Below are 26,981 nucleotides of genomic sequence, written 5' to 3' on the forward strand. Positions count from 1 at the left end.
ATTAACTATTACGCAGGAGTGGCGTGGCGTGATAAAAGTTATGTTACCGATATTTGCTGAACCGAACGATGGTGGGGCTTAAAACAATCTATCTGTTAAAAATTATGTAATTTTAAATTAAATTATGTAATTTTACATGCAAAAAAATTACATAATCCTGTAAAATTCCCGAAAAATCTGGGAAATTTACGGAAAAATATGACATTTTACGTAATTCTCGTAAATTTTTACGAGAATTACGTAAAATGACATATTTTTCCGTAAATTTCCCAGATTTTTCGGGAATTTTACAGGATTATGTAATTTTTTTGCATGTAAAATTACATAATTTTTAACAGTGTATACTTATTAAGCACTGTATCTAAATCTTATACCTTTAAACGAGCAATTCTTGTATATTTATTTATTTATATATATATATATCGAGGATCTCGAAAACGGCTCTAACGATTTTGATGAAATTTGCTATATGGGGATTTTCGTGGGCAAAAAATCGATCTAGCTAGGTCTTATCTCCGGGAAAATGCGCATTTTTGAGTTTTTTTATGTTTTTCGGGCAAAGCTCGGTCTCCCAGATATTAACATACTAATGTGAAAATATGTAGTTGTCAATCGCTTGCGCAGAAGTCCAAGAAACAGGCTCAGCCTAGTTTGGAGTCTGATGGATATATCTCTGCACATATATAAAACCGTTATGATAATAAATTATTTTTATTTGTGAATGGGGCTCCAGAACGCGCCGTACCGTGTTAACGCCTGTCATAATGAAGTGGCTTTTACTTGTTTGTTAACCAGAGTATTTTGGACATGTAATTGAATTAGTCATGTATGAATCGTATTAATAATATTAACATTCACTATTACTTAATAGACGATACCGTAACTGTGTTGCTAAATGCATGTTTCTAGAGACTAGTATTAATATTAAGAAGCAATTTCTGTCTGCTCGATGACGTCACCTGTGCAGTTTCCTATTTCGCAAACGCGACCGCGGGTTAATGTGAGGTAGGTACCTAAGTAGGATTGTCCAAACTTGAAAAAACATTAATATTCAAAATGGTAATTTAGTGTTACTTATGGCTGCATGTTTACACAACTTTCCCAAATACTCTGCCCCAGGAAATACGGCCCGATTCGAACTTTAAGATACGTCAAAAATTAGAATAGAATACATTTATTTACGTCTCATCCTGGGTGGTTACATAAGACAGGTTATAAAAAGATACGATACGATATGGATTAGATATGTCAGTGTTAAAAATGACGTTTCTTCAAACAACAACGTCACTTTTGACACTGACATATCTAATGGCAACATTCTGACCGCAGCTGCACTACTGGTACTGAACGCGTCGGTGTTATTGTCAAATTCCATAATAAAATGAACAGTAGTGCAGCTGTCGTTGGAAATGGACTGTCAGGTTTACTAATATGTGGCCGAAAATTGTATGGCAAATTATCACTTCCCAAACTATTTTTCCCATAGTATCATTTGGCAAAACTATCAGATGGCAAACCAAAGTTTCGCATATTATAACATGTCGCAAATGATTATTTACAATATTATTGTATGGCAAAATATTTAGTTGGTCATGTTTCAAAATGTCTTTTATTGTTATGTCGCATGTATTGATAGGCATAAATTATTTTTCGCCTAATATTGTGAATAACCTACCTATCTCTGGGAGCAGTTTGGTTTTACGGGTCATAAAAAAAAATCCTAACCTACCTATCTCTGGGAGCAGTTTCGTTTTACGGGTCATAAAAAAAATTACCATAACCTACCTATATCTGGGAGCAGTTTCGTTTTTAGGGTCATAAAAAAAATAACCATAACCTACCTATCTCTGGGAGCAGTTTCGTTTTACGGGTCATAAAAAAATGCTATGATCAAATAAAAAGTATGCGAAGTTTCAATTTGGGCAAATGTTATTTAACAATAAATAGTTAGGTATAATATAACATTTGCTTAGTGACAATTTTTCTAAAAAAATCGTGGTAAAATGAACATTTGCTAAATAAAATTGTGATCAAATAAAAATTATGCTAAATAATAATAATACGCTAAGCATTGGTTTGCCAACTAAAAGTACTACAATAAGTTGGTTGGGAAGTGAAATTAGGCGAAAAATAGTTCGGCGAGATGGCAGGACACCGGACTGTCACCATAATCCATATCGTATGTAGTCGTAATATTTGACGTATCTTAAAATTCGAATCGGATCGATTAGTTATAAACGCTCGCTATGACATAATTTATACTATACAAAAAATTTACCTACGCGTATTTAAAATATAAAATTATTTAAACTAGTTCAAGTCATTATATATAGATAGTCCATAAGGAAATGATTTTATAATTACCACACAAATGCCGACTTGTTACAAATCTTACTAACTATGGTTTTAAAAGGTCAGGCCAATTCGAACGTACAGTGAGTTCAGAATGATATCTGAATGGTATTATTTAGTTATCGTGCGTCTCGCCCGCGCCAATACATGTACGGACAAGTACGAGCGGAATGCACGATAACTGTCATTTTGATGTCAGTGTACGTTCGAATTGGCCTGTGTGACTAATAGTCGTAACCATTTCAGCCAGGTGCATGGAAGTTGCTTCACCCTAGTAAGATAAATATGTACTTAATTCAAGTATTCAGGCTGAATTATGTATTAACCCTAAATAATGTGTCCGCCAACTTAAATGTACCTACCTACACAATGAAATGAAGGTGCTAATTAATTCTAACTTATAATAATAAGTAAGTAAGTAAGTAACACTTTATTGTACGAAAGAGAGGAATAAAGGTAGGTACATACATCAGATAGAACATAAATATAATACAAGGGCGAACTTATCCCTAAGAGGGATCTCTTCCAGTAATAAACTTCGTGTGGAAACAAGTGGGACAATAATAGTTAACATAATATTTGATACAAATATAATACCTAAGAGGCATACAACCTATAGATATTTCGTCTCAGCGACTAATAAAACTCTGTTGTCAAAACTTGGCGGTATTATGCTCATTTTGTGAAAACGATACATCTCTACAGACGCCGTATGTACTCGTACTACTAGCATATCCTTCGCAAGCATGAAACATCAACGCGCTCACAAATTTAACGTGGTGATTGGTTAACGATGGGTATATTCTTACTCGCGCTAATGTCTAACTAGATTTTTTTTTAATTATGTTTATTAAGCTTGTCCTACTCCTAATCCTACTGCATACTATTTTATAAATGCGAAAGTAAGTCTGTCTGTTTGTTCTCTTCACGCTTAAATGCTGAACCGATCTGATAAAATTGGGTACCGAGATAGTTTGAGGTCCGGGTAAGGGACATATAATAGTTTTTTATCAATCATCATCATCATTCCACGCAGACGAAGTAATTTAATAATAATTAGTTCTGGTTAATATATTTAGTCAGTATCAATGTTTGACTGACCAACTAAAGTAGGGTAGGGCCAAAGAGAAGTAGGGCTAATGAGTTTAAAATCGCGGGATAATTTAATTAAGACATTTTTAATTACTCATTTTGAAAGTGACTAGTTGAGTACCGATCTCATTTAGTAAAATGACGATTATAAAATCTTAATTATAAATTGGGCCAATCCACTATTACGTCAGTAGAGCGGTTTGTTAGACAGGTTAGGGCGTAACACATACCACTAGTATGATTAGACGTCCCTTATGAAAATATAAATATCACAAAAATGCGTTCAGCTAACTTACCATCTCTAAAGTCATTGTTAATAAGGGGAATTCAGGAGACAGTTACCATGGCAATCAGTGACAAAAAAAGTTTATTGGCCTAATTTGACCTGTTTTAATAAATTCACTGAAAAATTACTAACGCCTCTTTAGCTATTATAAACTGGTTGTATTCAATTAAACAAGAAAATATGTATTTACAATTACATATGTAGTTAAAGTGGTGGTTAATTTGTATAAATACCTACTTGATTTACAATAAGACTCGAAATCTTGAAATCAACTCGTGTGCTGCGTGCTGATGCAAGAGTATAAATGCCACTTAATTCATCAAAGTATTATTGACATTGTCTATTTGAACGCGCAAAAAATTAAATAAATATGTATATACAGGATGTAAATGTTTTGAGTGCACAAATAGTAATTATAAGTTCGGTAATTAAAAAAAAACATTCAAATGACACATTACATTTCTGAAAAAATTAAAATAAGATTTAGGAAAAGTGAAGTGTTATCTCTCGAATCCGAAGCAGCCCAACTGGGGGAAAATATCCGCCTTACAGAAGATCCTAATTAGCACACCACTACCTACTCTGCATTATAAGTTCGATTCGCGAAATATTTATAGGTTTGTACCTTTTCTTGGTATTGAAATTGAGATAATGGACGATTAAGGGTCATATACATATTGTCATCTAGTAACCACAACTCACAACAGCTTTATATAGCTTATTGTAGGACTGGGTTGGTTTGTGTAATATTGTCCTATAATATTTACCTATTTATTTATTATTTAAATATTTATCTTTGACATACCTCATATATTTACGGCTTAGTCAAATAAGAAATACAATAGTAGCACCAAGCTTTTATGAAACGGGTATCCGACTATTATTTTAATGCTGATTGAATATTATTTTTATGTCGGTATTAAGATTTGGTCACTCAATGAAACCTACCCGTCTGAAGAGCCAGCTCCGTTACATGCCACTGAGGGACCTATTCTGGCTATAAGTCACGAAGAAGTACAGAATGCTATAAGGAAGATGGCAAATAACAAAGCGACGGGCCCAGATGACATCCCAGCGGAACTTTGGAAACACCTGGGCGAAAGTGGAGTGATCTTCCTTACCAAACTCTTCAACAGAATTCTGCTTGATGGGATACCTCATGTTTGGAGAAAGGGCTATCATATCCCATTCTTTAAAAACAAAGGTGATATCAGGCTCTGTGAAAACTACCGCGCAATCAAACTCCTATCACATACATTCAAAATATGGGAGAGAGTCATAAACAGCCGATTGTTAAAAATAACCACAGTATCGGAAAACCAGTGTGGTTTTTTAGCTAGAAGATCAACAACCGACGCGCTGCACAGCCTAAGAATCTTGTTGGAGAAGAGGAGAGAACTAAAAAAAGACGTTCATCTAGCATTCATAGACCTCGAAAAAGCTTTCGACAGGGTACCACGGCGATTAATATGGCAATCATTGCGGTCACAAAACGTACCAGAATACTACGTAAAGATCGTAACTGACATGTACTGCGGCGCCACCACCAAAGTACGATGTCCAGCAGGAATAAGCGATGAATTCAAGGTTGCAGTAGGTGTACACCAAGGGTCAGCGCTGAGCCCACTGCTCTTCAATCTCGTAATGGAGCACCTTACAGCAAAAATCCAGAAGGAGCCACCTTGGGACCTACTTTATACGGACGATGTGGTCCTAATACGAGATGACCACGCTGAACTCGAGGAATCCCTTGACCGCTGGAGAACTGCACTCGAATCTGCCGGACTTAAAATTAGCCGAAATAAAACAGAGTACATGCAGTGCTGCTTTTCAGCAGCAAACCAACACCCAACTATCAGTTTACAGGACCAGCCGTTAAACAAAGTCGATCATTTTAAATACCTGGGATCTGTAGTCTCAAACGACGGAACAATCGACGCTGATATAACCCACCGAATCAACACTGGCTGGATGAAGTGGCGAGAATTATCGAGCGTATTATGCGACAACAGAATGCCAGTGCGCATAAAGGGAAAAATATATAAAACGGCTGTGCGCCTCGCCCTTACATACGGTGCTGAATGCTGGCCAGTGAAAAATGTCCATACCACAAGAGTACACACGACGGAGATGAAAATGCTAAGATGGGCGGGAGGTGTCACCTTGTTAGACCGAGTCAGAAATGAGTTCATCCGTGGCAGTCTTAAGGTCAGACCCATTGAAGAAAAACTCGCTGAAACCCGTCTTAGGTGGTATGGTCACATAATGAGGAGGCCCGAGGACCACATGACCAGAAAAGTCCTCAATATAAACACCGGTTCGAGGAAGCGTGGAAGACCCCTACAAACTTGAATGTCCGTCATCAACAATGACCTAAAGAAAGCCCAAATTAATGACACGACGACCCAGAACCGAAGATTATGGCGAAGATTGACGAGGAGAGCCGACCCCAAATGAAATGGGATGTGGCTAGGCAAAGAGAGATTAAGATTTGGTCACTAAATAATTTTACCCTGTAGAGTAGGTACTAGGTACCTAAGTATGTTTGCTTAAACAATGCATGCATTTTAATGAAAGTTGCAGGCAAAATAATATTATTTATTTATTCTTTTACAATGAACATTTTTAGGGGTCAAATAAATCATAATTCTTTTGTCAATGACTTTAATACGGAAATAGTAGTTATGCTAATTTTAAAAACAATAATAAACATTACTTGACCTATTGTGAATTTTATAATTTTAGCACGGCGTTTATGTGATACAATAATTATGTCAAACAATACAAAATATTGACAATCCTGCTAGAATTTCGAATAGACAAGTAAACAAACGAGAAGCGGTGGTGGCCGAGTGGATATGACGTCCGACTTTCAATCCGGAGGTCGCGAGTAATCCTGGCTCGTACCAATGAGTTTTTCGGAACTTAAGTACGAAATATCATTTGATTTATCACTGTCTTTCCGGTGAAGGAAAACATCGTGAGGAAACTTGCATACATCTGCGAAGAAATTCAAAGGTGTATGTGAAGTCTCCAATCCGCATTGGGCTAGCGTGTGGGCTATACCCCAAGCCCTCTCGCGCATGAGAGGAGGCCTGTGCCCAGCAGTGGGACGTATATAGGCTGAATTATTGAGTAAACAAGGTGAGAACCTTTTGTTTATGGAGTTAAGAACTCGTAGCTCATCGGCAATAAACAAAAAACTAAATTTGCTTGTTACCTACCAATTTCTTTAAGTAAAACCAATTTTTTTACTAATTTATAAGTAAAGCACAACACAAAGTGGAACAAGTGAAAGAGTTTGTGTATGTGGGTACCTTGTTCACTAGGGACGGTAAGCATGATAAAGACATTGAAAGGAGAGTGAATGCTGGAAATCGAGTGAATGGGGCACTTAACGCTTTTATGAGCAGCCAGAAGGTGTCGCAAAAAGCACGGTTGGCTGTTCATAGAGGGGTGTTGGTGCCTACACTTATGTATGGTAGTGAAAGTTGGGTATGGCAGAAGAGGCATCAGAGCCAAGTGAATGCAGTGGAAATGAGAGCGTTGAGAAGTGTGTGTGGTGTGAGATTGCAAGATAGAATTAGGAACAGTGTGATAAGGGAAAAGTGTGGACTGAATGTAGATGTAGTGACAAAAATTGAGAAAGGTATGTTGAGATGGTTTGGACATGTGGAAAGAATGAGTGAAAGAAGGCTAACAAAGAGAGTGTATAAGGGAGAAGTGGAAGTGGGAGTTGGAAGGGGTAGACCTCGGCGGACTTTCTCTGATCAGATCGGGGAAATCCTGAAGAAAGGCCAGGTTAAGAGCACCCTAAACCGACGAGCGTGTATGAGGAATGTTATGAAAGTGAAGGAAGCGAAAGAGGTATGTCAGGATTAGGGAATGCTAACCGGTTACCCGGTAATTTGACCAATATTACAGTCGGTAAAATACCGGTAATTTCCAGCCGTAACCGGGAATTTACCGAACGTTGTATAGGCAAATAAAAATGTAACAACCTGTTGAATTAGCACATCTATATCTTCGTACTTACAAAAAAAACAATTACTACGGTTTAAGATTACGTAGAGACACTTAAAATACTTACTTTTCTGCATCTTATGGTCTCATCTGCTCGTCAGAGTAGGAGCTAGGAAGCAATGTTTTGTGACAAATGAGTGGTCGCTAATCCCTTTATCGCCCTTTCCCTTCTCGCCACCCCTACCCCCGAGGCCCCGACCCGCCTTACTATGTGCAGTGTCCTTTATTTTAGTCTATTACCTGCTCTCCCAAAATACACTTCTTATCTATTGAGTTAAGCCGTGCGCGTGCGACTTTTGCGAGTAAGTGAAACAAATAAAAAGATTTTAAATAACACGTGACAATTGTGCACTGTGTATGCTGCGCTAAATGAACTGGATGGTGTATTTACTTAAAGTAAGTAGCTTTATTTTTCATAAATACTTCTTGTAATTTTTCGCAATTATATCTATCTTAATAATGCATGCGATTATTATAGATCAAAAATTTGCAAGATGTCCCTATGCCAAACAAACTTTACTTATCATGTTTTACCTTCTTTCTATGTATCAGTTTTTTTTAAGTACATTAGCAATACCAATACCTGTAAGGTTAACATCTGACAACATTTATGTTTTAATAAATAACCGCTGTGAATAATAAACAATACGTTATGCTTAAGAATAATGTAATGTAACTATGTATTAACTTTCGGAGCAATCCAGTAACTTGTCGCTACCCGTAAATAAATCAATGTACAATATATTTGCACTTATCTAATACAATATTTTACATTATACATTTTGTGATTTTTGCGACAAAGCAAGTAACAAACGTTTTGTAACAAAGCAAGCATTAGTTAGTAACCTAGCATTTTTCTTTTAGAATAAAAAATAACATAAGATAATACGTAATTATCACTCGCTCACTGTCGCTTTTATTATAATTTCCTAACTTCCTTATACTCACTTTTTATTATCTTTGTTTTAGAATAATCGTCATGGAATATACAGAATTTCGAAAGCGGGGGCAAGAACAGTCAGTAGTATGGCTGCATTTTTTGCGGTCCGTTGACCATAAGACTGCAAAATGTAAAAAATGTAATAGAATATTAAAAGCAGAAGGAGGTAGTACCTCAGGATTGAAAAACCACCTCAAGTTGCACGGTATTACTGGCGAAATAACGGAACCAAGGCCGTCATCGAGCCAGTCTAATGAAAATACAGGCCGTCAGGATCAAGGAACAAAGAAAAAGCTCAAAATTGACGATTACTTTCAAAACGACCAATCAATGGACTGGAAAGTTGCGAGGATGGTGTGTTTAGACGGAATCCCATTTCGAGTTTTTGTGAACTCCGTGGACCTTCGTCGTCTATTCAAGCAGGCAGGTCACCAGTTACCATCGTCGCCAAATACCATCAGGAAATTAGTTATCCAAAGATATGACGCAGCAAAGCGAGAAATCACTGAAGACTTCACTAAACTGAAAAAATCTGGGCTGAAATGTTCAATTACCATGGATGAATGGACATCCACGGCTAAAAGACGCTATATTAATGTGAATATACACAGTGAAGCCATTAGCACAACCAAACACTTCTATAACATTGGTCTAATAAGAATAAGGGGATCGGCAACAGCGTCCACATGTTCGCAACTTTTAAATGATCGATTACAAGAATACAAATTGAACTTGGATGACATTGTTGGACTTTCCACGGACGGGGCAAGCGTGATGGTAAAAATGGGACGTAACTTGCCCCTCTACCATCAACTCTGCTACGCACATGGTCTTCAGCTGGCTATACTTGACGTTATGTATAAAAACCAGCCAAACGTTCCTGAAAACGACTCGGAAGACGAACACAATTCAGAATCAGAAATTTCGGATTTAGATACCGATGGCGAAGATGACGAAAGTTTTAATTTAGAAGAACCACGAAGGAGGGTGCCGATATCAAATACAGACATCAAGGTCCTGGTTGAGAAAGTGAGGAGAGTATGCAAGATCTTCCGCAATTCGCCAACGAAAAACGACCAAGCGTTGCAAAAATACGTGAAAGAGACCTTCGATAAAGAACTTCACCTCATATTAGACTGTAAGACTCGCTGGAGCTCTCTAGCGTCAATGTTGGAGAGATTTATTTTATTATATTCTTGCATCCAAAAGGCATTGATTGACATAAAATCCGAAATTAAATTTGACACCGTTGAAATTGATTTGCTCACAAACGTGCACAAGATGCTTGAGATTTTTAAAGGAGCACTGGAGTTAATCTGTGAAAATGATGCCTTAATCTGCTTACAGCCGATTTCGTGCTCAAGTATTGTTTATCAAAATTAAAAGAAATTCCTGGAACACTTAGCAAATCATTTCAAATGGCTCTGAAGAAAAGGATAGAAGAGAGGTATCAACCTATACAAGGAGTTTTAAGATACCTAGATAATCCGAACGATTTTTACACTGAATCAGAATTAGACGTGATATTTCTCAAACCGTCCCCAGACGACATAGTTTCGATTATAATGGCATTATTGAAACGAAATGAGAGTGCTAATAGTCAAGATGTAACGGCCGACTCGGCCGAGGCCTTAGATGCACCAGCACCACTAACAGCTGATGACGAGCCTACGCAAAGTTCCGCAGCAATCGGAGTTGATCTAGTTGAAGCATCAGATACGATTCCCATTCAGTCGACGTCGCAACAAATTAAAAAGACAATGAGAGACGAAATGAAAAAGAAGATTATGAGCACTGTGAATCAACAAAGTAGCCCGGCATCTCTTCAGGAAGCTCTTTGCCCAAACGCCATTCGCTTTGAAATGGCACTTTACGACGGCGGCGGTACCAGAGGTCGGTTCCTCGAAATGGCACACAAAATGCTTGTTTCCATTAAACCGACAAGTGTGGAATGCGAAAGAACATTTTCTACCGCTGGTTACTTGTGTTCAAGATATCGTTCACGAATGAAGGACGAAATATTAAACTCTTTAGTTGTTTTAAGACATTACTTAATATCTAAGCAACGTTCTAATTAATCGCCTATATTTAACAAACGCAATTATTCTATGATGATTATTATATATGATGACATGTTTCTGATTCTGATTACAACTCCTATCTTAAAGTGCAATTTTTTCTAGTTACTAGTGTTAAAATAATATGAAAATGATCTTTATGTTATTTTTTTTATATTTACTAGATTTTAATGAATGTTGATTACGGTTTTAATTACTATAATAACAATATTATATTGATAGATGTTACCCTTTGATTACTGAGATTTTTTATGTTGCTTATTTAATATTGTACAAGTTAATTTCGCTTTAAAATGATACATGTTTGATTTTTTATTTAATATGATTAGTAAATATATCTTGTTTAATGTTTATAGTTGATTTTCATTATTTTGTGTCACTCTTTAGTTATAATTTTTGTTATTGATTACTGTGATTTTTAAAGAATTAAAAAAGTTTTTAATATGATTAAAAAATATATCTTGTTTAATGTTTATAGTTGATTTTCATTATTTTGTTTTGTCGATGTTTCTATAACGTACTGTTGATTACTTTTAAAGGTTACTAACGAAAATAAGGACACAAATCACAATAAATAATAATGCAAAATCAATGTTTTTTATTTCATAAACGTAAAACCGGTAATTTACCGGTTAACCGGTTAGTGGGACCTCGCGTCGGTAAATTACCGGTAATGAAAAACGCCCGGTTATTGCATTCCCTAGTCAGGATCGTAGCAAGTGGAAATCCGTGGTCTCTGCCTACCCCTCCGGGAAATAGGCGTGATTATATGTATGTATTATGTATGTATGTTATAAGTAAAGCATAATAATAGCATTTTAGGCATAGTTATGTTTCCATGACACCATCTAGCGCGTTCTCTGAGAGGGTAAAAAAGCGGCCAAGTGCGAGTCGGATTCGCCCATGAAGGGTTCCGTAGCAGCAAGTACCATAATAAAATTGCGGTTTACGATTTATGACGTATTAAAAAAAAACTACTTACTAGATCTCGTTCAAACCAATTTTCGGTGGAAGTTTGCATGGTAATTGTACATCATATATTTTTTTTAGTTTTATCATTCTCTTATTTTAGAAGTTACAGGGGAGGCGGGGCACACATTTTACCACTTTGGAAGTGTCTCTCGCGCAAACTATTTAGTTTAGAAAAAAATGATATTAGAAACCTCAATATTATTTTTTAAGACCTATCCATAGATATCCCACACGTATGGGTTTGATGAAAAAAAAAAGTTTTGAGTTTCAGTTCTAAGTATGGGGAACCCCCAAAATTTATTGTTTTTTTTTTTCAATTTTTGTGTGAAATTAAGATTTTAATTTACATCTACTTACCTAGACAGACATGACGAATCCATAAGGGTTCCGTTTTTTGCCATTTGGCTACGGAACCCTAATAATAAGAAGACGTGTTTGTTACAACTTTTTGGTACAACTTTAAATTTTTAGCGCAATTTTTTTTTTTTTTATTTTATTATTGCGCAAAATTAATTTAACAAAAAAGTTACATCTTCCCTAATGTGTTCTAGAGGTACCCGACAATTTTTCAGGTTTTTTGAAATACTTATGCATTTAACATTTCTCACACCGGTTGAATAAAAAAAAATACATCCTCCCTAAAATGTTCTAGAGGTACCCTAAATTTTTTCGGTAATTTCGGTTTTTATTTTACAACTTTGTCGGTATGATTGGTGACCGAATAGGTTACGTACCCAATACAATACCCACCCATAGGGAATTGCACTAAGGATTACTAATCTAAACCACAGATGGACAGATAAATAGCCAGGCCCATAGACAAACGGACATTTACAAGTATAAGGGTCCCAAGTTAATTACGGAACCCAAAAAATTATATAGTGAGATGAGACATTGTAAATGACCATAAGATGAACGGTCTGACATCCATTTTACTATGCAGGCAGGTATTGTTCACAATGGAAACTAATCAAATACAGTGACGTACTGTTGACGTGTTACCCGGAAGGAACGATATGTTTTGCGTTTGAAAAATACTCATCCCTTAGAATTGCGTAGAGCTGTCTCTACGAGGCGAAGGCCGCTTCACCTCTACAGAGCATATGTCACCCCCACACAGCTCATCCCCCCTACGAGGCGCAGGCGGTCGGGCGCAGCGGCTGCAGCGGCAGTCTCCCGGCCAGCACCATGTCGCGCACACGTACCGCACCCGCTCACACGCGCTTCATGGCGCTCACACTCGCGCTCACGCTAGCGCTCGCCGCCGCTACCCCCTCGCATCCGCGGCCGCGCGCGCGCCGCCAGCTCGCAGAGGATAACTCGCTGCAGCCAGAACAAGTGAGAACCTCGCATGTGACTTACTAACGTAGTCGATAAGCCCTATAGCTTACTAATAATATATAAGTGAATATCACCCATTCATGAAGTTTTCATACAGCTTAGTGACGTGCACGGTTCCTGAGTTTGACCCAATTTTGATAAACCACCTATCATTTATTTATTATCACACTTGAGAACCTTGCACGCTACTTTCATATTTACTCCTACAGTCCCCACGCATCATAAATCGAATAAGCGACTTCATAAGTTCAGGAATCGGCGGTGATGACCACAAGAAACATACTCCCGCGCTATATGCGCAGAACGGGCAATAGCGTTCATTCTCATAATAAAAAAAAATATTCCATCAATCAGATTGTTTAATGTCTTGTCGATTTTCCTTGTCCAATTTGGTATTTGAGAACGCAGGTAACGATGTCAAGTGGGTCATGTATGTATGTCGTGTACGATGTGCTCACGCGCAACTTCGCAACGCATGGTTTAGGCACCGGCGCAATATACACCTTGAAGAAATAAACTTATCTATGTTCTTGAACCATCTTCTATTAAGGGAGAGAAACGCTGATTGTTTTCTCTGTTGAAAAGTTTGAAAATTGTTGAGAGAATTTAAAAAATGGGCCAAGTGACTATGTCACTATTAACATATTTATGACTCAGTATAGTTCATAGGTGCATTAGTTAATGAGAAGTAATAATCCATAATTTGCTGAAGCAGGCGCATTACCGCGTGCACTGCGGTCGGGGTCGCTTGGTCACTTGCTTGTTTCGCAACTCGTTATGTATTCATTACGAGAACAGCGGCGGGAGCGCGCTTCGGTGCCGATACCGGCGACCACTATCACGTGGTACCACTGAATGACCGAACTTAGTTATTCAGCCTACCAATACCGTGCGGACTCAACACTAGTCCACACGCCCTAAATGAGCCATCGGGAAATGTCGGGAGAACGCCAGGAAGAGATGACGATGATGATATTTTTCATTACTTATTTACTCAAATGAAAAACCTCATTAAGCTAACCACCTACTCGTACCAAGGGAAAGTATCAGAGTATTTTTTTTAATAGCCCTCTATTTTACGATTTCCTATTGGGAGTCCTGTTAGAATGAAATTAGGCACATTATGCCTACGATACAATAACTATGAGCCAACATCAACACGCGACATTCATGTATGACCTAGGTTGGTGAATGGTATAGTATAGTTTGTCCGGCGGCTTAGGGGTAAAGAGCCATAAAGGTAGCTAATTAGGTAATTATGTAGTTATCTATTGTATAAGTAAAATGAGCGTAAGTGATTTCTTAGCTATACAAAAAGCTAACGTAGTTTGTACTAAGGTTCAATGACAAATGACATCAGTAAAATTGTAAGGATGCAACAATTGTTGGAATACTGTTGTATTCCGTATTAAATGACTCACTTAACTAAGTATTAACACTTAACTTTTGAAAACCCGATGCAGGTGTGAAGATATATTTTATTTAAGTTTAAATAAAAACTGTGTTTAGGTCGAAATTCAAGTTAGGTATCACCTTTCGAAATAGATTTTTACTGGGTGCGCCAAAGTTCATATAAAATTGCAAATTCGATTATTGAAACTCCGAAAATGTATCTCATACAATTTTACATCCTAATGATCATTATACATTTTCATTTTAAACAATACTCATTGGAACTTCGAATTTATTATATTCATAATGTCATTTTACATAAATATCTCTATTACTAAAATTTATGCATATGTATATTATTACTCGACATATCGATTTCGACATATTTGATTTTATTTATAGCAGCATGCACCTGCAATATTAAATTCTGAATAAGAAAAAAAAGACAAAAATAAACAGAAAAGTAGGTCAAGTCAGGTTAAAATCCTGCCAGAAAGGTGGGTTAGGTTAGGTTAGAACTGCGACCCTCACAGAACCGAAATGCTGCCAGAAAGGTGGGTTAGGTTAGGTTAGAACTGCGACCCTCACAGAACCGAAATGCTGCCAGAAAGGTGGGTTAGGTTAGGTTAGAACTGCGACCCTCACAGAACCGAAAGCTGCCAGAAAGGTGGGTTAGGTTAGGTTAGAACTGTGACCCTCACAGAACCGAAATGCTGCCACAAAGGTGGGTTAGGCTAGAACTGCGACCCTCACAGAACCGAAATGCTGCCAAAAAGGTGGGTTAGGTTAGGTTAGAACTGTGACCCTCACAGAACCGAAATGCTGCCAGACAGGTGGGTTAGGTTAGGTTAGAACTGCGACCCTCACAGAACCAAAATGCTGCCAGAATAGAGGGTTAGGTTAGGTTAGAACTGCGACCCTCACAGAACCGAAATGCTGCCAGAAAAGTGGGTTAGGTTAGAACTGCGACCCTCACAGAACCGAAATGCTGCCAGAATGGTGGGTTAGGTTAGGTTCGAACTGCGAACCTCACAGACCCGAAATCCTGTGAACCTCACAGTGAGCGAGCGTAGCGAGAGCATATGCTCCCGCCTTAGTCTTCGAGAAATTCTTACAAATAACATTATGGGCACAGATACATTCTCAGTGACAACATTATGAGTAAAAAAAAACGGAATATGTATCGTTATGAATAATGTAGGTAGTAGTACAAAAAACTTTATAGTTTTTTGTACAATATATGTTGTAAAATATATGAGTAACAATTTTCGGAGAAACGATGATTATGACTACGAAGCGGTATTATTAGAAATATTCGAATAATAAATTGTATATGAGCCAATATGGACCCATTTTTACTCTATCGCCGCCGTACAAACTTTATCTATACATTAAATCTTCAAAGGCCAATCAGACGCAATAGGTATAGTGTGTAGCTTTCAAATAGAGCTCGACGGCTAATCCTATTGTCTATTGTTAAGTAAAACCGCTCGTGCCTCAACCACCTGCATAAAAAATACGTACTTCGGTTACTGAGTGCCGGCGAGTCGAACGCTACAGAAGCAGTCTAAAATGTGTCATCGAGATGCGTAACAAAGGCGCGTTATCGGAGAGCGCACCTACACTGGTTTTTTGAGCGTTGGACTAACCCGCGCTCAGGTGCCAAATAGAATAATTAAGACCCTTTTTTGCAGGTAAGTAGCACGTGCGGTTTTACTTAACAATAGACAATAGGATTAGCCGTCGAGCTCTATTTGAAAGCTACACACTATACATTGCATTTCATAGCATCTCCTATGCATAGGATCTTTTCACTACCTATTCTCTTTGTAAAAAGTGCCTGCTCAACAGCAGCCTCGGTCGACACATCTACTTTTTATACCTCTATAGAAAACTTGAAATACATCGAAATAAACATAATCCAACGCTTTTAGGATCATCCAATTACGCTGCTATGACAGGTGTGCTTGACGCACTATGCCGGCTTTGATACAATACATGCCTCATTAAATGCGGAATTCATCATCATCATCATCATATAACATTAAAAAATTTGGAGTTTATATACATAATCAACATATAATTTAATTTTTTTATTTGTTACTTTTTTTCCGACGTTACGACGCAGGTTAGACAGGTTTTGTTGGCGAATAACTGATGTCCCAGAAAAATGTCAAAGCAGAATTTTTTGGAACAATGAGACGGAAAGTCTATGAAAAGGGGGTATCAATAATCCATATATTGGCTTTCAACTCAACTTTTTCATAGACTTTTCGTTGGGCAGTTACACAAATCTTTGTTTTGACATTTTGCTGCGACATTAGTTATCCCCGCGAACAAGTGTAACCTGCGTCGAAACGTCGGAAACAAAGGTAACAAAATAAATACGCTACGGACCCGATAAAATAATGTTCTAATATGGAATAACGATTTTACAAAGGCTTTGTAAAATTATTAATTAGTTTTATCGATCCACACTATATAGCATTTTAGAAATGAGTCTAATTTCGCATTTTCTATTTCAAACTTCATCGTAAGGGATGCTTCTAAATTATAAATAATCATTACATTTCATTTTTGGACAATTATTTATTTGTTGTATCTTTGTTTGTATATTTTTGTTATTTGTTGTTGTTGTTGTACCTAGCGGTCAATGTTGTTGTTATTATTGTTTGTTATTTGTATGGACTGTATTTCTTGATGTCGACGCTCTGTCTCTCTGCTTCGCACGCAACCGCTACCTTCTGACCAAATTGACCAAGTAATGTATATTTTATGTAAATTTAAAGGAAGTAAGGAAAGCTATCCTATGTAACACTTTACTAACGAATAAATGATGTTAAGTATACGAGTATATTTATGAACTACTTATAATCTTTATTTTTTATTTATATACGTACGGTACGGTAGGGATATACATAAATAAATGCCTCATGTTTAGTTTTAGCAAAAAGAATAGATAGTATAGAGGGGTCCTGTCATTGTAAATTTTGTAGTCACTATAAATTTACTGCCATCTATCGACACACGACTAAAACTCAAAATGAAAACGCATAAAGTTATCAAATAATGTATATATATGGATAAATGATTTTATTATTTTTATATCATTTTGATCCATGTCCATTCAATGATATCTATGTGTTAAAATTGTTAAATATGAATCGGTGTCGTCACGCCATCTAGCTGAGGATAGGCTAAAGGTGTGTGCGACATCTATTCGAGAATGACTTTTACTTGAATTCCGAGGCACGTTTTTTCCTTAGACTTTATACGTCTTATACGAAGTTATATATGTCTTTGGTTTTAGTTACCCCTGACTTTGATCTGTCCTGTAACTGATGTGACATCTATCGCAAACTATTCGTTGCTATGTCCGGGCAAATACAAATAAATTATATTCAATAGCCTACTAAAATTCAACTGAAACGATCAATTCCAAATTTTCATATTGGTGAGAGAAATGCAAGCCTACTTGCACGCGATATCTTACCACATTACGTGCCCAGAACAGATGAAGCTAGATGATGATCCGGAGACACCAAGGTTGATGTAAAAGGAAAGAACCGAATAAGCAGTCATACCAAAATTACCTTTAGGGGAAGTTTGCGTATCAATGTATATTAGTTAACATACCTAAATTACCTAATCATTATTATTATACCTTTCCGGGATTTGCCATTCTATACTTGTATTTCTGCCATAATGATAATAAGACAATTATCATTTGCCAAATGACTAAGGCACAAACACGATTAACACCTGTCGTTTACTGGAGAGCGAAACCACTTTTCATAAATTTGCTAATTTGAATCCGCGCGACCTTGTACGTAATATAAAACATGCTGCGTAAAAGTTGTCCTTACACGAACCACTTTCAACATAATTTACTGTACATTGGTATACTAAATGATCACAAACACTCTAATAATATTTTGAACTTGAAAGTCTTTATTTCAGGTCTGTCGGCCCATATTCTGTTCGTTTACACTGCACTTAAAATATTATGTTAGTTGAGTACATAAATTGTATAATCAAAAAATTAAATTAAAATTAAATTACATTAATAATTATAAATCAATTAAATTCAATTAAAGTAGGTACATTAAAATTTAAAAAAACACAAATCATTTTACTTGACATATTACCAAAACTATTTGACTTGCCCAACCCAGTAATTTTGAAATGGACAGTCAAATCAGCCTGCAATCAATTTCAGAATGCTGTTGTGGCTATTTCTTACACGACTCAACATGTACTTATGCAATTTTTTTTTACAGTACATATGGTGCTACTTTACCGCCCTAGGGCGGGATTAAGGACAATACGTGCCTATGTCAACAATTTAAAGGGCCATATGTACTGTAAAACGTTGTACAATCACGTGCGAAAAGGTAATTCGCAACTAGTGTCGATTTAAAACACTCCCTTCAGTCGTGTTTCCATTTATCGCCACTCGTTGCGAATTTCCTACTTTTCGCACTTGTATCGTAATGTACTAATTAGAGTACTTGTGATCATTTGGTATACCATTGTACAGTAAATTCCCTATTTTTGGCACTTGTATCGTTACGCCACCACCTCTGACCCCAGAATGTCCCAGAAAAATCTTAATGTTATTTAAGTGCTCTTCAAGGTAGCTAGGACGGTTAAATCATTTTATCGCACGCTTAGCTCATAAAAGTGCTAATCGCGGTTTATTGAAGAAAATTATGCATTATTTATCCATTGATAGTGCAAGGCGATGCACTCTTACGCAACTCGTCTCATCCACGCAGCGGGGCGGGGACGGGCGCGGAGCTTTTTGCACGTAATGCTAGTTCCCAGCCAGTGATGCAACACAATGCAGCTCAATTATAACAACCAGCAAATGCCGTGCAGACCCCGTGGCTTACTTTATCGACCTGGGCTTTATATTTACAAACATATTACAGTCATAGGTACATCAGTAATTATTGGAAGTATTACGCAACTACTACATTGGTAACGAAACGATACGGCTTCGTAAGGCCTGATTGTAATTTTAATAATAGTACGTCAAAAACTAGTCCTGGATACGATATGGATCGGATCTAGATCTAATTTTTGACGTAGCTTAAAGGCCGGTAATATATAGGTAGGTACAGTAAGTGAATATGAAAATGATTAATTGTTATTAGTATTATTTTCCTTTATTTTTGCATTTGCATAATGCTTTTGATATCCTGACGTGTGCGTAAAGATTAATCTAATCAGTTCGTAATGTATGCGATTTAGCTAATCACACATATTTCAACATATAACATCTAAAGTCTTGTGTTGCAAACTTATCTCTCGACAGCGCATCTCGAGCGAGCGCTAGACGGGTTTGTTAGGCAATTGGGCTCGGCCACGGGCGTCGCGCGCGCGCGCTGGCCGGCCTCGACCCGCGTCCGCGGTATCCTCCACCCAACACATACTACATACTAATGACCATCTTTAGAGATCCGACCTATTCACCAATGTTGTTTAGAAAATTGACAAACAGATTATGGATATACGGGTCTAGACAATAACAACAAGGTGCTAAGTCCGTCGTTTGAAAAAGTAAAAAGACAAAAGGTTGGATTATTTGCTAACTTCTCAGGCCTCCAAAAAATATTGGGCCTACGGATTATTTTTATGATTTAATTATTATAACTTTAAAAATTTGTACATATACGACTCTCTTTTTGGCTCATACCTATTATTTTGTGTATCGTAAGAAAACATACTCCTCGTTGTATACATACATTTCGTAAATATAGTTCGTTTTATGTAATTTCTCGTTTCTTTGGCACACTGAGGCGAGAAGTCATTTTACGGTGACTATTTCCGACACACATCAAACACAATAACAATAACTCTTACAATTTAATGACGTGGAGACTAATTCTAATTGTAATAATAGGTTATGAAATTGATTTGGATTTGGTCTGTCAGTGTCTAAAGTGACATTTCTTCAACCAATATTCGACCATTTGACACTAACAGATCATATCCATAATAAACCCAGATCAAATTCATGAACTGTTATCACAATCAGAATAAGCCTCAGTGTCTGTTTTCTTTCATTGTCCAATTGTGGCGGTATAAACGTTTTTTTAGGTAATTAGAGTTTACAATTTTAATTGCACTGCTATTATTTACTTAGGTACATTCAATAATTTGCATCAGAAAATACATTTTAAGTGAAAATAAATGTTCATTGCTATAGAATGAAAAATATTGTTCCTCAATTTTGTCTATTAGTTTACTCAAAACAGTTCTAAGGACAAATAAATATGTCAAATATAATAAATTAGCATAAAGTAATAGAATACAGTCTATCGTAGGTTCAATTAAAGTAAGGGACACATGACCTATACAGTTTTTTGTAGAATTTTCTGCTTCCTTGATTGATATATACATATATTTATATTTAAAAAAAATGGCCCTTGCACTAAAAAAAATGTGTGTCTAGCAGCAAATCAAGACCAAATAATGATGTAATTGATCAATTTTTTATTTTAGATTAATATTGGCTAAGCCCTTGAACGTCTGCCTGAAATAACTCCCTTTATTAGCAAGTGTGATGAAATTCGCACTTGAGTAGACCCTTTGCTTCTCACGGTAGGCAATAAACCCATTACAACATTTTATAGGCAGTATGTTGTACCTAGTTCCGCCGCTAATATATTATTAAAATCGTTTGATTTGAATGCTGTGAACTATTTCGGTGAACAAACGCTTGCAATTCGATGGGAACTAATTTTCTCTCGGTGCGAACGGCATAACTGGTGATGGCGAAGTGCTTTATGGTGTCAGTGTAGTGTTTATGTTTGTGTACACGCACCTGTTGACGGTCGTGTGTGTCTGTGTGTGTGCAGGAGGCGCAGGGCGAGGTGGCGGGGAGACCCAAACGAAAGCTGGAGGGCCTCGCGCAGGCCTCTTTCGGCATCAAAAACGCCGTGCTCGGGCTCGCGTTCGGGGTAAGTACGCCTGCTAGCCTGCCGATGTTGTCTTCAATGTGGCTTTATGTGGCTTCATCACCACCCATATATGGACACTGACTCACGGCTCTATGTTGCAGAAAGTCAACTCCATCATCGACGCAAAAACGAGGCTAGTGGATACTTTGGACCGTACCAACATTGAAAAGAACCGCGCGCTCGGCATTGAAACTCCCCGCAATGACGGCCTAGCGTCCCTGGGTGGGCTCGTAAGCCAGATAGCAGGCCCGTTCTTGCAGTTAATCGGGCCGAAGATCCAGGCCGTGTCCGGATTGCTGGGCGGTCTTTCTGGAGGCAGCAGTAGCGGATCCGGCGGCATTGGCGGGTTGGGCCAGAGCACCGGCGGCGCTGGTGGAGGTGGGCTGGGCTCCGTGCTGTCGCTCGTGTCGTCGCTGTCAGGCTCGCTGTCGGGCGGTGCCGGCGCAGGCGCCACTGTTGAAACTGTTGACTCCTCGGAAGAGGAGGATGACTCCTCTTAATGCAACGCACTCTTCCCTAGCCCTATCATCATCCTTTCCCGTCCCTTTAGCCGCCTGTACAGTCCGTGGCTCTCCCTCCCCTCCTGCTCACGCCTGTGGCGCCCTCTCGCCGCGGCACTGTATTTATATTGTAAATAGGTTTAGGTGAATGGTGGTGATATTAAACATATTCCTTCCAACTGTTTGTTTGTCTGCACTATACCTCTCCTCATCCCAGAGCCCTTTTGCTGCACTATAGTAGATTGGGACTGATTTATGCCTAACTGAATTGCATAACGATATACATATTACGATATACATATATGTACCTACCTATTAAACTTTTCCAATATAGAAATTGCCATAAAACATTCCCAAGACAAGGGTGTAAGTAGTGTTTAGTGAAGTAGACATCAGTGTTGTAGCTGCAGATTGCGACGTTAATCAATTAAATCATTAATTAGCATGGAATGTAACTACCTTTTAATTATATTATATTGTACATAAAAGTGTTTTTAGGGGAGCAAGAAAATTATAGTTTTTCTAGTAACTATGACTTAAAAGCAGGCTTCGTAGTCGTAGGTTCTTAATTTGCGCTTGTAGGTACATTAACTGCAGTTCAATAAAACATACTCGTAATAGTTGGTCCGCTTAAATTCTTAGGTAGCCAAGCCAAGACTAAAAAAAAGATTTATAAACAAATATGATAGTATGGCCTGGCATTGAAGGATACGAATAATTAACCAACATTTTAACTTTCTATAGATCCAGGCTTAATACTGTATTCGACTCTGAAAGTAACAAAAGGTGATGACGATAGTAGTAACACAGCAGCGTGTTGTAAAAGTGGTGCGTCTAATGACGCACGTCAATATTATTTAGTTCAATATATTCAGATCTGTATTTAAAGATTATCTTCAACTAAAAAAATCTTTAGATAAGAAACCATCTGGCCTTTTAAGAAGAAATTCCAAAACATGACTCAGTTAAAAATATACGTTTATATAGAGACGTTTTATCCTATGTAGGTACTTATATTTAAATAGATATGTGTTTTAAATTCCTGTGTTTTTTTTAAAGTTCTTCAGTATAATCCCTTCAGTATATTTTTTTTATAAATTTTTGTTAATATATTTTCATGTTTTTTGAGTAATATTTTATATGTATAGATTGTATAGGTTGCAACGATTAGATACTAAGGGTGTATGTATAATGTGTGTATCTATAGTTCATTTTTTAGCATTAGAAAAAAGGTATCTTGACGTGTCTTTCTATAGAAACAATAAGTCACGGCAAATATGTTACAATTATGAATCATATACGATTATTTACATTCTTTTGCTTTCATAAGTAATGGTTACTGATTTTTAATTAGCGTTTAAAAAGCGTTAGCGTTTACACGTCAAAATCGCGTACCGTAAAACGGGGTGAGTAGGTTTAGCGGGGAGCTATGGGTTATGAATGGGGAGAGAAGGATTGAGAGGGGGGTGAGGTGGGTTTTTAAGGCTACTGCTACAAAAATAATGTTTTCCAATTTAAAATGGAGCTATAGTAATATTCATAATAAAAAAAATCGATCCAACAATCTTCCAAAATCACCTTTGTATGAAAAACCCTCTCACCCCAAATACGAGGCACTACGGGGTGAGGTGGGTTTTCCTCTTTATCGTCAAAGTCATGAAATGGAACTACCCAAAATAAAATACAAACGTCCGAACAACTTATTATATACACCATTCAGTTTTCACATGTAAAAATAAAATTTTATCGAGGTTTGAAAGTCAAATTTCACCCAACTCACCCCATTTTACGGTAGTCTTTTTCTAATGCTAAAAAAACGAACTTTATATGTATACAAAGGTATGATTAAATACTTAATAAAAAAATACTCATTAAATAGTTTAGAAATAGGTATGCTATGAATACAAATACCACAATGAATCCATAGCCACCAGGTTGGAGTCCCGCTTACGAGCAGCCTGATCTTTACTAGAGTCTTACCTTTAATTCGCCACCTTCAAAAATACTGGCCTTAGCAAATTAATTGACCCTCTTTTTGCATATTACTCCAATCTTCACGACTATTGAGGGCCAAGAAGGTTTGAACCCACGACTTTCCCTTTTTTGTGTTAATTTAAGTAAACTAATCTGTCGCTTGACACCGCTAGTCTACCCCTAGTCCAGTCTAGTAGTCTATATCTTTTTTGTTATTGCTAGTCTTTCGCTAGTCTGTTGATAGTTTCAGCTAGTCTATGTTTCGTTACCCCTTACGTAATGTAAAGGGTAGCTAGCCCCTAGCCAGTGTCTAGTCCTTGCTAGTCTTTCTAGTCCGAGCCCTCGCCGCTCACCGCACCACTCGGCCTTCGCGCAAGGTGATCCAGCACGTTCACTTTTAGCACTGCACGTTTCACAGCCCACATATCGTAATTCGACTGCACGTAAAAACGTTATGATGCGCTATCGTAAGACAGACAAAAGGGAACGAAACTTGTATGGATTATCAAAATGCTTCGACGCGTATTTTAGCGATACTATGTACCTATAGTATTATTTTTTGTGTGGCTTTTAAGTGCTTTCTAGATAATACCTTTGCCTGGGGCAGGCAAAATGATTATTAACGTATATTAAAAAATAATTGTAAATATGTATATTTATGTAGTAAGTAGTTATTGCTTTTATTATATATTTGCAAAATAATTATGCATTAATTCAAATAATTAATAAACTCGAAAATTATATAGCTGATGATAAGCTGACTAAGCCAGAATAATTAAAGATCGATCAGCTCTCGCTCGTATTGAAACAAAGGGATTCAAACAAAGGGGATATGAAATGATTGCACCGCGCCTGCCCAGGGGATGGTGTGTATGTGTAGTGATTATAGTTCGCACTCAAACGTTATACTTACTCACACTTTCTACACAGATGTCGCACACACAAATGGGTCCCATACATCCAGCTTCTTCTTTCTTTGCACCCGAATCCACAGAAAAACTGCCGACCGTCCGACATCGGTTCTAATCCGAAAAATATTATGACATTACATTAATATTATACATTGAAGAGTGTGTTCGATATCTAATATATTATAAAAATATTGTATTCTAACAATAAAATATAATATACAACAATAAATAATGACTCTTTTTCTTCCTACCTACTTCATATTTTCCCATTTATGTTCCTGTTATATATCTTTCTATTTACTTTCTTCCTCTGTCTAGTATTTAATATTTTTCATGGAAGATCGACGTACCTAACAAATTATTTATTGTTTCAAATATAATTTAATATAATGTACATGATATATGTATCTAAAGTGTTCATTAAACACATCAGAAAACATCATCAATATACAAACATTCTCAGTCAGTAGTAGCTAGGGAGCGATTGCGTGCAGAAGTTTCAGAAAAGAGGTCAGAGCGTGAGCGAGTGCGGATCGATGCGAGCCTGTCCATTATGTGCAGAGTGGCACTACGTCGAGGCGCCTGGCGAGGGCCACCCAGGGTCTACCGCTACCCCCTTCATCAGCGCGTCAACAGGCGGAGGCTTCTCCGGGACTACAGCAGGATACGTCATCTCATCTACGCCCTTCGAGGGCTACTCAAGCGGATCTCCTAGTTTACCCTTTGTCACCGCCTCAACACCAAGTCGGGCTTACCTCCCGCCCCGCAGCGCCCGCGCGCCCGCAGCGACAGACGCCAGCGAGCACGACGAAAACTTCGGCAGACGACATCCCCGTCTTCGACCGGAACAAAGTGAGCCTGGACTTTCCCGGGAACCTGTTTGGACCATCCGTGTCGCTCCTTATCAAGACTACTAAGATCGTTGGAGACGTCATCCAGGTAATCATTTTGCGATTTTACATTAACATCAAAACCTATAACATTACGCGAGTTAGACTGACAACGAGTGGGCAAACGGGCGGTACTAATTACTTGTTGCCAACATTTGAAATTTCCATTTTGTCTAAACAATGATACGTAACTCAATGAATAACAATAAGAGTTCATGACTATAAGCCTCCATGAATAAGTCATCATCAGGTCACCACAATAGCCTTATGTATTTTGTAATATATGTAGTCGGGCACTCACAAGTGTGTTCATTATCTGAAGGTCTCTAGACAGTAGACACTTCTTTAAATTGTTGGTTATTGCTTATCCACTAGATATATAGCCAAGGTTCAACAAATTCAATAACATATAACGTAGTCATTTGAAAGGTTAATGTTTGCTTCCTCCTTGACTCCTCATCGAATATGTTTTATAAAAATAAATATACAGTTTCTAAATACGTTGTACACATTTATAAAAGTTTATAAATGATGTGTTCCATTTATTCGATGCTCGCGGTGAAAACTACACTAAAGTAATTCTATTTATAATAATAATGTTGTATCAGTTAGGCCCACTTGCACCATTCCAATAACCCGGGATTAACCGGTTAAACCGTTAACTTAATGTCAAATTGGATTGGTAACCATGGTAACTCCAGATTTAACCGGTTAACTCCGGGTTAGTGAATGGTTCAAGTGGCCCTTAAGGATAGAGACCCCCCGCTGCTACTGTAAAAAGCGCCCGTCCGTCTGAAAAATAGCAGATATTATTTACAACATGCAAAGTTGTAAAGTGATGTTGTTATGTGTTGCAGAACTCGGCGGTGCGATACCAGACGTTCCTGAGGCTCTTCCGGCCGCTGTTCCGCGGACCCTTCGAGATCAAGGGTCTCGACCCGCCCACGACCACCACCAGCACCGCCGCACCCGCGCCCGCCGACAACGAGGTGCGCCGACGCTGACGTGCGTGACGCCGGCAAACAAACAGCCATTTAAAATTTTGAGGCTTTTTAAATAAATTAAATTCAATTGAATTTAGATTATTAGCATAGAATTTATAGAAAAGTAGCCAATTTGTTATGGTGTAGAATACTGACTGACTAAGCCTTTTCATTTACATACTTAATGAAAATAAAATAAGTATAAACAATTTCTTCATATTGAACAACGTTCAATTTATGTGTCATTCAAATACAAAAACAACCAGCAAAGTTGTGAGA

General features: G+C 37.6%; 1 protein-coding gene and 1 long non-coding RNA gene across 3 annotated transcripts; one reads left to right on the forward strand and one right to left on the reverse strand.

The window, feature by feature from the left end:
* Window positions 1–7,729: 7,729 nt before the first annotated feature.
* LOC134791015 (uncharacterized) lies at window positions 7,730–10,702 on the reverse strand. The gene is made up of 2 exons (XR_010144226.1): window positions 10,632–10,702; window positions 7,730–7,996 (listed from the first exon to the last, which is right to left on the reverse strand). It is a non-coding gene; the product is annotated as an uncharacterized LOC134791015 (long non-coding RNA).
* Window positions 10,703–12,899: 2,197 nt separating this feature from the next.
* On the forward strand, window positions 12,900–26,779 carry LOC134791024 (uncharacterized). 2 transcript variants are annotated; one of them, XM_063762076.1, is made up of 3 exons: window positions 12,900–13,081; window positions 25,391–25,768; window positions 26,577–26,779. In XM_063762076.1, the coding sequence occupies exons 1-3, from the start codon at window positions 12,932–12,934 to the stop codon at window positions 26,721–26,723; spliced, it is 675 nt and encodes a 224-aa protein (XP_063618146.1). In that variant the 5' UTR covers window positions 12,900–12,931; the 3' UTR covers window positions 26,724–26,779. The 2 variants fall into 2 exon arrangements, with proteins under 2 accessions (XP_063618146.1, XP_063618149.1); XM_063762079.1 differs by lacking the exons at window positions 25,391–25,768; window positions 26,577–26,779 and adding exons at window positions 21,343–21,444; window positions 21,546–22,123 and having other exon boundaries at window positions 12,904–13,081.
* The last annotated feature ends 202 nt before the right edge of the window (window positions 26,780–26,981 follow it).

Source organism: Cydia splendana, chromosome 1 (assembly GCF_910591565.1).
Source record: "Cydia splendana chromosome 1, ilCydSple1.2, whole genome shotgun sequence".
NCBI classification, from domain to species: Eukaryota; Metazoa; Arthropoda; class Insecta; order Lepidoptera; family Tortricidae; genus Cydia; species Cydia splendana.

Coding starts and splice junctions, on each gene's coding strand:
- LOC134791024 (XM_063762076.1), top strand. CDS start 12,932: ATGTCGCGCACACGTACCGCACCCGCTCACACGCGCTTCATGGCGCTC. Junction 13,082..25,390: donor ACTCGCTGCAGCCAGAACAA/GTGAGAACCTCG, acceptor CATTATGTGCAG/AGTGGCACTACGTCGAGGCG. Junction 25,769..26,576: donor TCGTTGGAGACGTCATCCAG/GTAATCATTTTG, acceptor TATGTGTTGCAG/AACTCGGCGGTGCGATACCA.